General features: G+C 38.1%; 1 protein-coding gene across 1 annotated transcript in view; it reads left to right on the forward strand.

Moving 5' to 3' along the window:
* Positions 1-751: 751 nt before the first annotated feature.
* GPR158 (G protein-coupled receptor 158) overlaps positions 752-15,249 on the forward strand; it is a 214,279-nt gene continuing 199,781 nt past the window's right edge. The window contains exon 1 of the mRNA XM_075211974.1: positions 752-2,135. Within this exon, the coding sequence (XP_075068075.1) occupies positions 1,258-2,135 (878 nt within the window). The 5' untranslated portion in view covers positions 752-1,257. The remainder of the gene's footprint in view (positions 2,136-15,249) is intronic.

Genomic DNA, 15,249 nt, shown 5'->3' on the forward strand with positions numbered 1-15,249 from the left:
TAACATGATTGGCTGTAAAATGTAAAGATACTCTGTAGCTCACTGTTCTATATTTTAAAAAAAATAGTGTATTTTGCTGTGTAACCTTTAAATTATTACTAATTTCATAAAACTAAAATGATCCCTTTTGAGAAAACTATCCATCTTATATAAAATAAATGATAGTTGTACATTAATGAGCTTGATTATTTCACAACTAGCCTGGCAGGTCTGCGATAACGATCCCACTTCAATAGCTGTTTTTCTGTTTTATTCTATAAGTAGTAAACGACCCCCTGATCAATCAGAACCTATTATAACACATTTGCATCATTTATTTAATTCCCCCACACAGACCAATCTGTAACCTGTATTGTAATGCAAATATATAACGCAGAATAATAACTTATGACTAATCCCCCCACTTAAATAAATCATGTAAGAAATGAGTCAAGAAATAGATTGGAAATGAAAGAATAAAATGATCAAAGCACTAAAGCCCACAGAAGTGTTTACAGGAGATTGATATCTGGTTCGGTGTATCCCCCGATCTCTACGGAGAGAGCTTCAGGTTCAGCACTGGACAGCTCCTTCCACCTTTATTCCTGCCTTACAAATGACTGTTACGTGATTGACACCAGAGCTGCCCATACACAGCCCAAGAAAGACAAAGTATACCTATAGGACTATGGTGGGAGGGGGTTGAAAGCTGTACGTGTTTGGTTGTGGCAAAGTGTAGTTAAATCCTTTCACAAGCAGCGAGAAGGCGGAGTATGTTTCTTAAGCTCATCTAAGTACTCAATTAGCAGGCGCATTTTCGCCCACTACGCGCAAAACAAACAAACAAAAGGCGAATGCATTGTTCTTGAATCTCTTCCCTTTGCTTTGATGCGCACCGTGGATGAGGCAGCGCGGTATTACCCGTGAGATGAAGATATTAGAGGCAGAAGCACCCGGGAATATGCGCTCACATAGCTTCCTCTCCAGTGCATCTCTCAAGACGATGGTCGAGGATGGGGATACAGACGTAAGCAGTCTAACTATAGCTTCTGTGCTAGATGGGATGTAACCTGCTCAGATCAAGGCGGTTGTCTGCATAATTCCGACTGGAAACCTGCTGGGGAAGACAGAGTATTTATCTCTCTCCTTTTTTTTTTTTTTAACTGACCACAGGTGATTCCATAAAGACTGGATGCAGCGTAAACACAGAAGACAGGAGATTGTGCAACCCGATGGTCACAATTGATTGACTTAATTTGGATTTACAAAATCACGATCATGGCTTATATGATGATTCTCTCAGCCTTGCTTGCCAATGTCTGTTTGCTGTCAGTGTCTAGCCAAGACCTGGAAGGGCGTGCGACTCATCAAGAGGAGCACAAGATAATAACCAGGGATAAACAGCCCATATACAACCAGCCCAGAAATCTGGACCATTCATCCTTGTGGATCAGAGCGACTGAGAGCAGCGTCATGCCGCAAAATCTGGCGGAGGATTTGCCAAAACATGTGGCTTCTTTCCTGTACACAGGGGATTCTAATGAACTCAGGCGATACAACTGCTCAAAGAGGTACGAGTTGACCAGTTTGTCGGGGATTTCTCCCATAACTACTCACCACTCTTTGCACAGCTCTATGGAGATACTTGTTCATTCCGCCAACTTTTTAAACATGATGTTACAAAGCAATAAAACTAGAGAACACACCCCGCAGAGAGACTTGGAGTGGTACCGAGCCCTGATAAGGAGTATTTTAGAAGGAGAGCCCAGCATTATGAGGTCTGCTATCACTTTTAATGTAGATATACTGTCCCATATCCCTCAGGTACATCTCCAAGCCACACGGGAAGAAGACAAGATCATCCTCGAAGATTTATCCTCCTCAGCTCATCATCTGCCTAATGACACACAGGACACTGACTGGTTTCATACATTTAAACACAACTGGAAGCCTCACCAGCAAAAGAGGTTTTTAAATGGTGCTAAAACTTTGGATGACAGCTGGAGGAAGGGGACCAGCTACCTAACTGACAAAGGTCATGTCAAGTGGTCATCCCCATTTCTACAATGTCAACATGGAAAATACAAACCCAACTGGCTTCTTACACTCTCCGCTGCATTTTATGGGCTTAAGGCAAACCACGTACGAGAACTCAGGTAGGAAGACAATTTCTGTATTCTGTTGTTATGCCATGAAAATAGCCTCAGTTAGAAGGAAACAATATACAGGGGCAATATTCTCACTAGTGCTAACTTGCGCCAGAGTTACACTTCAATAATAATCATCTAATGAGAGTACAAGTGAATCACTACTGCAAGAGATTCAGCCGCTGTTACCAGTACCCGATAGTCAGTGGAATTCTGTGAATCGCATATTTGCATAATAACAAACTGCAGACTAATTAAGTTTCTTAATTACACAGGACGTTGTTGAAACCTAAAATTGAATCTATTGTTCAAACAGATAACCCCCCAGTAGGGGTGGAAGCTTAATAAATGTAATAACGGTAGCTGGTATGTTATTACTAACACTGCACGGTGTAATTAGAGGCAGTACAGTTGCATTCATAATTTTACCAATCGGAAAGAACATTGCATTGTTCCTGAAAGCAGACACATCCCGGAATGATGGACACACACATACACCAGCAACAGTTTGCTAAATATAGCACACAAATCACAGAAACACTTGCCACCCTTTGTGTGCTGGACCAGATAGATGTACAAGGAGTCAGGAGGATCTGCAGTGTATCCTCCTTATGACTCTCCATTATTTATTAATCATATGTTGAAGTACATAGAGGACTATAAGATATTAATGTCTTCTGCTCCACTAAATACACCCATGGACGTTTGCCAAACTCAATCTGTGTCAATTGGCATTGAAGCACAGTGCCAGGCAACAAGCAGTTTGGTCAATTAAGTGATTTTGTTCTTGAATTACTGTTTTTAGACGAATTGGGGTAATTTGTATTTAAGACCCAGGGATTTCAGTAAATGACTTGACCTTGTGTAAACTTTATGCAGTTATTAGTGGAATAAGCCAATAAATTCAGGATTACTGGACTTAACTGCTCATAGCTAGAAACAGCTTCTTAGTGAGCATTGTAGGAGCATTGAAGTTATTCTAAAACAATGATTGTAGATATTCCCTTTCCGATGTAAATAATATAGACGGCTGAAATTGGTTTTACTAAATAAGTTTAAACTCTCAGTTTGCCTGGCTAGGGACAGTACATATAAATAATGTATAGGCTGAAATCCAACCCAATGGCATTATCTTCCAATTTCTTCTATTCCTATTTATTGAACTGTACATTTGAAAAACTGATAAATGGGTAATATATACTGACATATATAACGCTCAGGTTGGATGTGGGCTCTCTTGCAATTCTCTCTCTCACAGTATATATTGAGAGTGGAATGTAGAAAAGTTCGATTTTTAACTTTAGTAACTTAGGGCCTGATTCATTAAGGATCTTAACTTGAGAAACTTCTTATTTCAGTCTCCTGGACAAAACCATGTTACAATGCAAGGGGTGCAAATTAGTATTCTGTTTTGCACATAAGTTAAATACTGCCTATTTTTTCATGTAGCACACAAATACTTGATAGCTTATTTGTACACTGAAATTTAAAGTTGATATTTGTGAGCTACATGAAAAAACAGGAAGTATTTAACTTATGTGCAAAACAGAATACTAATTTGCACCCCTTGCATTGTAACATGGTTTTGTCCAGGAGACTGAAATAAGAAGTTTCTCAAGTTAAGATCCTTAATGAATCAGGCCCCTAGTGAACATAACTGGACATAACTGGATTACAATAATGCATGCAATATTTTTTCCAGTCTTGTTATTTTTTAAAATGTAAATATATGTTTGTTGGTAGCAATGTCACAGAACATTAAGCATTACAGTGTCAAAGAACATCCTTCTCTTAAAGGAGATTTCCACCTATTGGGCATGTCCTAATAAAAAATAATCCTGTTCCATCAACATATCTTTAAGAAAAGTCAGGGAGAAGGGAGGAGGGAAAAGAGCACTGGGAGTCAACACTTGTAGTTTATTTAATAATAAAATAAGTGTGTACACACTTAAATCATTACATCCTCTCTGGCCTCTATACTGTTCTGCCCAGTGCTCAAACAGCGCAAAAACCAACTGACAGGGGGAGATTCTTGTGTTCCACATGTTTATCCAAAGTCCTCTATGCATTTCACATGTACGTCATCATTAGTAGATTGTGGGTACTATTGTTTGCCTCAAGTTTTATACTGGATTTAGCCAATAATTGGTTGGAAACAACTACATTTTATAGTAATTAATTGATTTAATGATTAGCGATTGTAAACAAAAAAATATTCAAATACAGTATATGAGCAAAGTAAAAAATATACTTATTTATTAGTAGCATAACTGCGACTTTTATGAGTGACTTATTTCTATGATGCTGTTGTCTGGGCAGGGCACCTCATATACCAAATTAAAGGTCTTGGTCTTTAGATTTGCAGTAAAAAATAGCATTGTAATTGGTTGCATCGTTTTGGAGTTATTTCGCAAAACTTCCGGCCGTCATTTCCTCTGAAAAATGTGAAAGTGGGCAGTACACCTGTGCACCTGCTGGTTGCTCTGGAAACTGTGACAGTTAGAGAACTTTCCCTGTGCATATGCTGGGTGACATGGAACATGTGACCTGCTGGGTGATCTGGAAACGGTGACATTTATTTGCAGCCACATACATCAGCATGTGTAACTTTGATGGAAGAACTTATACATATATTGAAGCGTATAAAGAAATTATTTAGTTCATATAATATAGTTATTGAAATATAGTTATTTATTCATTATACTCTGCTGCTAAAATTTCTACATGTACTGTTATGTCTAAAAAAGTTATTGAATTCTGTTAATAAAGTAATGTAGTCATTACATTTCAGTTTAATTTAAGACGGTTACCGCCGGGTTTCTCTAGTGAAAATTAGAAATTTAAAGTATAAAGAATTTTACCTTTTCTTAATACCCTCCTGAGACCTGTATTTTCCCCCTTTCCAGACCACTTTAAACGGTCCTATTTCTGTTACATATCTGGATAGAGGGCCAAAAGTGTGTTTGTCCTATCTGTCTTATGGCATGTGGGCCCAGCTTCCACACTTGTCATTCTGCTTATGTGGCCAGGTTTGAAAATTCTTCCGATGAAGCTGTTTGTGATTGGACTTTAAAACTAGGTGATAAAAACCCGTTGGGAGGAACATGTTGCATAGCAACAAGGGCCAAGTATTTTTTGGATTCACCAGCTTTATAAGGACCAAAAAGTTTGGGTCCAAGAAGGGTCTGATTAGGAGAATAAATGATGTCCCTGCAGAGGAGTCCCTATTTTATAGGCATGCCTATGGGGTTCAATACCTTTTTAAGAGGATATGTTGAAGGATGGAAATGTATTTAAAGTTTAATCAGAGGAGACTGAAACTAAAGTTTTATGCAAAAGAACATTTTGCAATGTGTAGTATTAGATAACTAACTACTCTTATATTCTGACAATAGGATATTTTATAAAGAATTAAATGTTTTCATCCCGGGGTAAAACAGGATTTTTCCCATAAATTCTTCAACCTAAACTAACTTTTCTTAACTTATTAAACTAGAAACATAAAATACTATTAGAGATATCTTAGGAGTAAATTTGAGTTATTTTAGTTTTCAGTGACTTTCTGTATCTCATTGAGAAGCTATTTTACTGTCATTGGTAGAGATTTTGCCAGTGCCTCTCAAGAAATGAATGCATGTGTATACATACCAACGTACTGTAAAGAAGAGGGGAATTTCTCTGCATCTGAGTGACTATTTCCATATGTTTTACTATATAACTTTGTCAATATTTTTCTTGTAACAAAATAGCCATTAAGGATACAGGGGGATAGGAAGGATATTTAATAACATTGTTTAAAGGTGCAAATCTATAATACAACCAAAATAACCAATCAGCAATTAGATTTTATCTGTCAAGAGGGGGATTCACAATGAAAGCAAATATCTGATTGGTTGCTATTGATTTAGAACAGATTTGAACCTTTGAGTAATTTGATCAAATAGCCCTTATTATGTTCCCTATTTACCATCATTGAACCACCATTGCCGGTTCACACATGCAGTGGAACTGAAAGCCTCCATAATGAAAAATATCTAAATATTTAAAATTAAAAATAAATAATATATCATAATAAATAAAAAGTGCTTTATTTAAATGATAAAGGATTTTTTCCAGTGAGAGATTTCTGACTTCATGAGAACAGACTGAAAAATACAATATGGGCCACATAGCCTTTCCATGCAACGTATATGGCATTATGGCGTTGACAGGTCTAAAGACAGAAAGAAACGAGAACAATATGACTTAGGTGTTAAGACACCTGGGGGTAAATGTATCAAGCTGAGAGTTTTCCAGCGGGTTTAAAAAACCAATCAGATTCTAGCTTTCATTTATTTAGTACATTCTACAAAATGAAAGCTAGAATCTGATTGGTTGCTATAGGCAACATCTCCACTTTTCAAACCCGCCTGAAATCTTTAAGCTTGATACATTTACCCCCTGGACTCATCTGTGGGTTTTAGTTTTCATGTAGTCCATTGTTAGTAAATAACCCATAATGCCGCAGTGCAAAGCACCAGACACTGAGAGGCATAGAATGGCTTCAGCAGTAGACTGGAGATTCTTTGTTGTGCTGTATGCATTGTGGCTCTCTCCTGAGTATATTTATGTGTATGTACTCTACTTATAAAACATTACATTTTATATAAGTGACATTAGTTGGTGTAAAAATCAGTCATAATTAACTGTCATAATTAGAATACTTCAATCTTAGTTATGTTACTTGACAATTATTGCATTAAACTGCAACACTAACCATCTGAAAACAGTATTTTCAGTTGTATTGTTTTTTGTTTACACTTTATGGGCATGTGAAAGAGTACAACTGCTGAAGGATGCTGAGCTAGCATCCATTTAAGCCTTTTCTCCTCTAGAGACCTTAACCATGTGCTGTCTTTGGTGATCTATAATGATCAAGTAACTGGTCCATTATACCATTGCGTACTGTGCAGTGAGAGAGCAGCATATTGCAGTTTTTGTATGGGGCGGATGATGTGTCTTGATGGAAGTAGCAGCATTGTAATCTAAAGTTGGCCACATGTGCTCTTTCTGACTTTCTGGTCGGAACGTATTCCAACTCACATGAGTGACCACCGAGATCAGTAAGTTCATTATGAAACAGCAATCACCTACCACACACAGCAATTTTAGAAGCATAGCACTTGTGTAATAATACAGTCATTGCCTGATTAGTAATTCCAATTCCATTGTATATCAGTTACAGCTGGTCAAAAATTTCCAAACCTGTTGATTGCATCCCACGTCCCATATCTAATAGGATTGTAATGTTTGTGTTGGAAGCTAAAATTATGGCTTGTGTGGCCTTCTTAATGAATGTATATATATATATAAATAAATATATATATATATATCACTGAAAAATATATCGCAGTGAGCAAACTCCTTGCTGTAGCACAAGTCCTAATATACATATAAACTGGCTGCAGAAACGCGTTGGGTGTATGGTTTGAAGTATGCGGTCGACATCATTTGTTGTATGCCATGTATGCTGTTCGTTTAACAAGAAGCAGCTTCTGATTACAGTGCTAGAAAGCTGAGGTATGCCTGCATTGATCTTTGGTACATGTGTATTTTTTATACTGATTAATAATTGTCAAGGAGATTTTACACCATTGAAGTACCCCCTTGTCTGTCTGTCTGTCTATCTATCTATCTCTCCACTATCTACTTACATTGACAGTAACAATCTCTGCGTCAGCTATCTGTGCAAGTCAAAGAACATGAAAGGGGGGGGGTATAAAAATAAGTATTTTGCTAATAATGTTTATTGATTTTATTTATTCTAAAATATGATAATGTCTTGGACATATATAGCTACTGTTTGTTATGGAAAGTATTTATTAAATATATGACTTAAAGTAGATGGACACATCGATCCGAATCACAATATATACGAGACGGGAAGCTTGGTAACAGCGTGTAGTCTGAATGGTTGCTGCTATACTATACTATACCTAGCTAGATATCATGTTTCTCTGCTGCAGTTTTACCTTTGTTTTCATTAAATAATAATTTTAATAAATGAAGAGTTTTTAAAAATGACTCATCTTTTTAATAACTCTATTTCATACTGCACAAATCATAACCAAATATGTTCAGTAACAATATAAAATAATGTATATAGGGTTGCAAAATTGTTGTTAGTTTATCTGCAGATTTATGCCGAATAAATGATATGTTTAATACTTGTGTGGCACCTCTGGAGTTTTATCATTATTGTGACTCCAGGAGTGACTGGGTTTTGCACAGAAGGACAAGAATAGATACAAAAGCTTTTTGAGTCTTGTGAGTCTTCTAGTCTGATACCCCATAAAGTAAAACGCCCCAGCTGTCCTCGTGATATCGTCTTTCATGTCTTTCTCCTCTAGAACCTCTTAACTGCACAAATAAAATGAAATAAGGAAAGCAGCAACCAAAACAATACTGGAAGTAATTTTGAGAACCAAATTGACAGTGTTATAGGCCAAACTAAACTAAAATAAAAGTTCAATGTAATTACTCCTCTATTTCCTTTGCTCAAAAATTGGGTAAAATGCATGCACATCTGCCTTTGCGTGATTGTGTCTCTTTTGTTCTTACCCAGATAGGCAATACATTTGTCTGTTTAATTAGGCGGCTTTACACATCCAACGCACCTTCTGCTCTGTGTGGGGTGACAAAGGTGAAAGAGTGTTGTCTACTTTCACAATTAGACCTCGCTCTCATTAAAAGAGAACCTGTCACCAGATCCCACCAGATGTATTTGCTTATTACATAGTTCCTTATGTATTTTCCACTGTGACAACATTCATACTGGAGTACTTAATGTAGCGCCAACCCTATGCGCTATGCTGTCTCTCAGGCAAGCTTACAGTTATGCTGCGGTAAGGTTTACATGGAGCAAGTCTGAGAGAGCGCGTTGAGCATACTGACATTACGACTTCCGAGCCAAGCTAATAGCTGAGATGTGTCATTATTACATGGTCTCTTCTAAGTAAAATAACGTATAAGGAAGCCTTTTTTGGTAACTACGTACTTCATACAGCACTATGTAAAAAGCATATACGCCTGTGAGGCAGATGCAAATACACACTGATGATGGTGTTGTCGTAAATGAGATCCCTATGCTGCCAATGTGGAGGTGGACAAATCTATAGATGTGTATGGCTCTGCCAATTGTTGGGACTGTTTTTTCCGTAATTACGCCCAACAGCCCCTTAGAATCTGGTGACATCACAATTTAACACTAATGGCTGGGAGGTATGGTGTACCCTCTATGTGTACCCACTGCTGAGCCTCCCGACCAATGATGGAATTTAATTGGAATTCTTTTTCACATCCCTTCATTTCTTAGCTCATAAAAACAGCCTGTAAATCATGCTATAATAATCTATTCCAGAAATGTTCCATTTTATACTTTGTTTTTCTTTTTAGTATATTTTTTTCCTCTTTTTTACTAGTAGCCCTTCTAGATTGCCCAGGACACTGTACGCAATGGAAATAAAGGAGACAGATTTAGGTGGAATTTTGGTATAGGTGGTCTTCCGTAAGGTAGATTTGGAGAAACAAATGTAATAGTTTTTTTATGTTTTTAATAAACAGTCAGCCAAAGATTTCCTAATTTTGAATTTTAAAGACGCTAATGTGGTCTCATTTAAAAATGACTTTGTAGAGTATGTTTTGCTTTTGTAGCCATAATGGAAGTATTTCAATATCTCCAATTAATATTGGAACACACTGCAGGTCGAGTTGTAGAAGAAATCTACTCCAACCAAGGAGAAAGCTTACCTAATAAAATATATTGTATCATGTAAAGTAAAATGCCCAATTATCAGATGGGTGATAACTATGGCTTCAGGTTAATAAATGCCATACAGAATAAAAGAAGAGGTCTATTTGCGACACACAATCATTTTCCTTCGGAAGAACTTTAATACTGTTCCTAATAACAATACTATTTAATCATATGTCATGCATTTTATGTGCATTTGTAACTAGTATTTTTACTACTGGTTGGAGCTTACTATAGGCTTTCCTGGTGCGTTTACCCATAGGTGGGACAAGCTGTTTTATAAAAAAAACTGCAGCACAAAACACAATGCTATTGCAATGCTTGCAAATGCTAATAACATCAATAGTGGGTATGTTTAATGTGGTAATTGTTTTAATGTTACCCTTTTACATGTATTTTACTAGTGATAAAATTAATTAGTAACTAATGCCAATGGGTACGAGTTCAAAGTCTGCAACAGATACTTTTTGGTTGTCACATTTTTTTTATTTTACTGTAAATCCCTATCATAGGCTTATAGACAAACACACATCAGGTTAAGTTTAGGAAGATAACAATTAGTTTACCAATGTGTATTTGTATCAAGGTAGGATATCCACGAACCATAGATATATATATATATACAAAAGACCGGTGTTTTTCACTTCACCCAAGACCGGTGGTAGCTACTTTACCCACTACAGAAACCCAGACACCAATTTGCCCTACATGACAACAGCGGTGGAGTGCTTACCGACAGTGTGTTCCGCCCGACTGCTTTGAAAACAGCCTTCAAACAAATGCGGCGCATCAAGAGGCAGTCAGGCCAAAATGACGTCACTATAGAGAGCTACACTGCCATTGCTGGTATTAAGGTGCTCATTTAAGGAGGCATCGGGTGTACCGGTGGTTGAATGGTGGGTGTACCATTCAATGTAGAATGGTTTGTAATAAAATATTGTACCACCGGAACACTTTACACTCACAGCCGTTTCTCCATATAGGCAGACATCGCCAGGTTAGGTCTGCCAGTTATTGTAAGTGATATCTTAAGTATGTTTCTTATGCATGAACTGCCTAATGGAGGAGATTTCACAGAAATCTCCTCCATTTAGGCAAGTACCGTTCAGCATCGCATTCTCCATAGATTACTATGGGGGCTGCAATGTTCTGCAATGCATCAAGCTTTGATAAGCATTGCATTGCGCAAACAGGTAACGCCATCTCAGGATGGTGTTACCTGTAATTTCCTATGGGGATCCCTCTGAAGCCTCTTTGGCTTTGCAGAATCCGATGCACTGTTAGTGCTTTGCGCATGCGCACAGCACTTCCTCCTGTCACCAGCAGCACTAAGCTGCCTTTAAGCAGGAAAATGAGATCGGAGAAGAGGGATCATTTCGCCGGGGCTCCCAGAGTAGCCCCGGCATGATGCATTCAAGCGGTGCATAAATATACATCACTGCGATGTGCAACGATGCATATATACTGGTATATCGACTGATCACACCAGACACTGGGGTGTTTAATGCCACCGGGAAGTGCGGACCTTTTAAGGGTGTCGTTGTGAAATGGGGCTCCCCTTAAATCTTGCACTGGGGATTAGAGCCGTCTAGCTATGTCACAGATAAGAAGGCTATTTTAAAAAGTCTCATTTCTAAGAGATAACTTTTTCAAGATGTTGATTGGCAAAGCCAAGTATTCTGGAATGTGTCATGATGGAGTAGCCACTGGGAGCACTCTTCTGTTGGAGTGTGAGGATGATAATTCATTATACCTTAGCCCAGAAAAAGTAAGGCAGCTCCCACTGATGTTCAGACATCTGACTTCATAGTTAAATTAGGTTTTATGTGGAAAATATACCCGTGATTTACTGGACACGTATATAAAATAAAGTGAAAATAAAAAGTGCACAACTGGGGTATACTTTTAAATTAATTAAAATTACCAGGGAACTATAATATACACAGCCATTTCCACAATGGTGTATAAAAGTCACAGTTACATGTCTTATACACAGTGATCTGTATATTAAGCAAGTGTTTTTATTTTGTATTTGTCAACCACATTTAATATATAAAATATATGAGGTGTAGGTGTGTAAAATGTATTTAGATTTATTGTGTTCACGACAGAGAATCAGTTATTACTGGGTCCACCAATATTCATTTTAAATAATGCTTTGACCTTAAATTGTCCTTGAAGGTCATTAGAAAAAAGAAGCTACGCATTGCTTGTATGAGAATATTTGGCTTCTATAATTTCTCCCTTACCTTTGCAGTATGTCTCCTACTCCATAACAGAAGATGAATCATTGAAATGATATCTTTAACCATTTACAGTGCGCGTTGGAAGAGCCCACAATTCCCTAATGTTTAATATATTGCAGTCGCTTCAAGCACTGAGAGACTAAATTTCGAGATGCCAGATTTTCTGCACAAGTTGATTTATGAGCTCTTGTCGTCTCCACGTTTAGAAGACCTTTACTTTATTGTGAGTTTCCATGGAGCTGTACATTTTTCATTCCATCCCAGAAAGTAATGCAGTGTGCACAAGGAAATTCTGATTTCATTATAAGAGTGTGAGCGTGTTCCAGCTGTCACCGGGCTACTTCCGTGCTGAATGGCACCTCGAATAGGAAATCTTTATCTCATTACCCAAGACATAATGCAACAAATAACGTTTAAACCAATAAAGCAAGTAACTTTAATAGGAACATTTAACATAAACATATAAACCGTTCATCAGTATTAGCAGTTGTTTAGAGCAGTTTTTTTTAACAAAATAAATTAAACACCAAACCTAATCAGTGAGAATAAATATTGATCTTATTTTATTTATGCGTTTCCTTCAGTACTTCTATTTGTATTGCAGTGGCAGGGCTTGTTTACTAGATATTGGAGACATTTTCGTCCTCATTTCTTGCTGGAGTGTTGTTCAGTGATGTTGGGGGGGGGGTCCTAGTGCCTGGAAACCCCCCTCAAAGCCTGGGGCACTGTATAATTGAGGTGGCTGGACCCTGCCCCCGCTTCACACAGCTCTGCTTGAAAAGGGAGAGCTGTGTGCACCTAACAGTAGTACTCGCAGCATTGCCCATGTATATTATGGGGATAGAAAGAGTTGGAGAGCAGCCAAGTGCTGTCTAAAATTATAGCCACGCCCCCATGCATGCTGGTCATGCCCACTGGCGGCGTGGTGTGGAAATACCCCTCTACAAATCCTGCGTTTGCCCCTGCCAATTGCTAGACAGGATGGCCTGCTGCTTCTGTAGTCACAAATGCAGGGAAAGAACCGAGCAGTCCTGAGGGTCCTGCTTTTGCTATGACAATGATTGCAGTACATGGGCTCCTATACTCCAATACACAGGGGCATAATTATTATCTACCACTTTTTTGCCACAATCATTTTTATTCCTTATAGCAATGATAAGAAATGAAAGATCATGAGCAATTATTAAAAGTGTCCTGCTGGGATAGCAGTCACAATAAACGGCTGTCCCTGTGAACACACATGTTAGATATGTCCTATCTCTTTCTACGGTCACTATCGCAAAGTGGCCACCTTCGCGATAGTGCCCGCAGGGTTGAGCAGATAAGCTGCCGTGTCACAGTGTTCTCCTCCCAGGCTTCAGATGATATTAGCCATCGGGTACAAGTTCTGAAAATCTTTGATTTTGGAAATAAATTGGGCACAATAGCAGCCCCCATAGAAAGCTATGGGAACTGCTTTTGCATTTGAAGACCCTGGGACCTAATGATAAATTTAAACGATCCTTAAAGATGCGCTTATTCCCCCAAAATTGCAATTTTTCAGAGGATTTTAATGGAATATAGGATTGATAAATAGGCCCCACATACTGCAATGGTGAAAGGATGGTCCCAGCTTACTACCACACAAGAGTATATTATATAAAATAGAATTTATTATTTATACTTTTAGTGTTTACAAACAAGGGACAATAAAAACCCTCATGAAACACTAATCACACGTAGATATCCATTCATACACTCCTATCTTGATTCATTTGTTTTTCTTGCCTGGGTACAAAACAGAGGTAAAGTTAACCCACAAGCCCCACATTTTTAGAACGTTAGCAAGACAATCCATTGAAGCATGTGTCATTTTGTTAAATACCACAGATTTCTTCACTAGTTGAACCAACAGTTGGATTGAAGGGAACATGGGTGCGCACCAATTTAAGAGTATGGCTTTCTGGGCATGGAACATCAGTAGTCTGAGTAACATAGTGTAGTTCTATCCAGTGGTCGAAGTGGCATTTAGAAGTGGCGATATGAAAAATTTAACGTGAATGTAAGGGAATAGAATTTGATAGTATTACAATGAAGTGGGTAGGAGAAGTGGTGATATGGCATACCACCATATGCACCCCCACTTCAACCACTGGTTCTAAGCCCAAAAACTTTAATCTCAGTAAAATCACTTCAAGTATCTATAATATAAATGCTTAGTGGCGTGTGTTAGTCTGTCTGTGTGTGTGTGTGTGGAAAAAATAAAACCAAGCTGCAGCGCCACCTGCTGGGCGGAGTTATACACTGACCTACTAAATTCTTAGTGTGTGTGTGGAAAAAAAACCTCAGAAAGGGCTGAAATTTGGTATACTAAGATGTTTTTAATTTGTTAATTTAATTTGTTAATTGTTAAAAGTGTTTATAAAGATTTAAAAAAAAATATATATATATTTCTTGAAGGAGAAGTGACAGTTGGGAGTGGTTGGTGGTTGCCGGGGGTGACAGTGGGGAGTGGTTGGGGGTTGCCGGGGGTGACAGAGCGAGAGGAGTGTGATACTCAGGACCGCTGAGAGAGATCCCTGTGTCTGGATAGACATCTGGATAAATGTGGCGATAAAGATGAAGGATGAGGTGATGGAGAAAAATGATGAGGTGGTGACATGTGGACAAAACCACGTTAAAAAAGGGCGCTTGCATTGGGAAGTAACGCTCTTCCCCTGAGGAGGCCTGGGCTAGGGCCCAAATGCATGACAAGAACCTTTTTAACACCTTAAGTAGCTTGATTTGACTAGAATGCATGAGTATCATGCACGGGTTAACTTGTGTATATATATATATAGTATAAAGCTATGACTTTTCAAATATCCTTCAACATTCCCAGGAACATATTAGAAGGTCTCTTATTCTGTATAGCACCTCTTACACATCTCTGACTGTACAATACCCATTTTCTTAAGTGTCAAAGCTGTATAATAAATTCTATGGATCCACTTAACTTGGATTGATCTGTTCCGTGCATTAAATGCAGAAGAGAGTAAACAGGTGGTAACTTCCTCCTATCCATCATCTAGGTATGGTATATTACTTCACCACTTAGTGAGTGCTT

Source organism: Mixophyes fleayi, chromosome 5 (assembly GCF_038048845.1).
Source record: "Mixophyes fleayi isolate aMixFle1 chromosome 5, aMixFle1.hap1, whole genome shotgun sequence".
NCBI classification, from domain to species: domain Eukaryota; kingdom Metazoa; phylum Chordata; class Amphibia; order Anura; family Limnodynastidae; genus Mixophyes; species Mixophyes fleayi.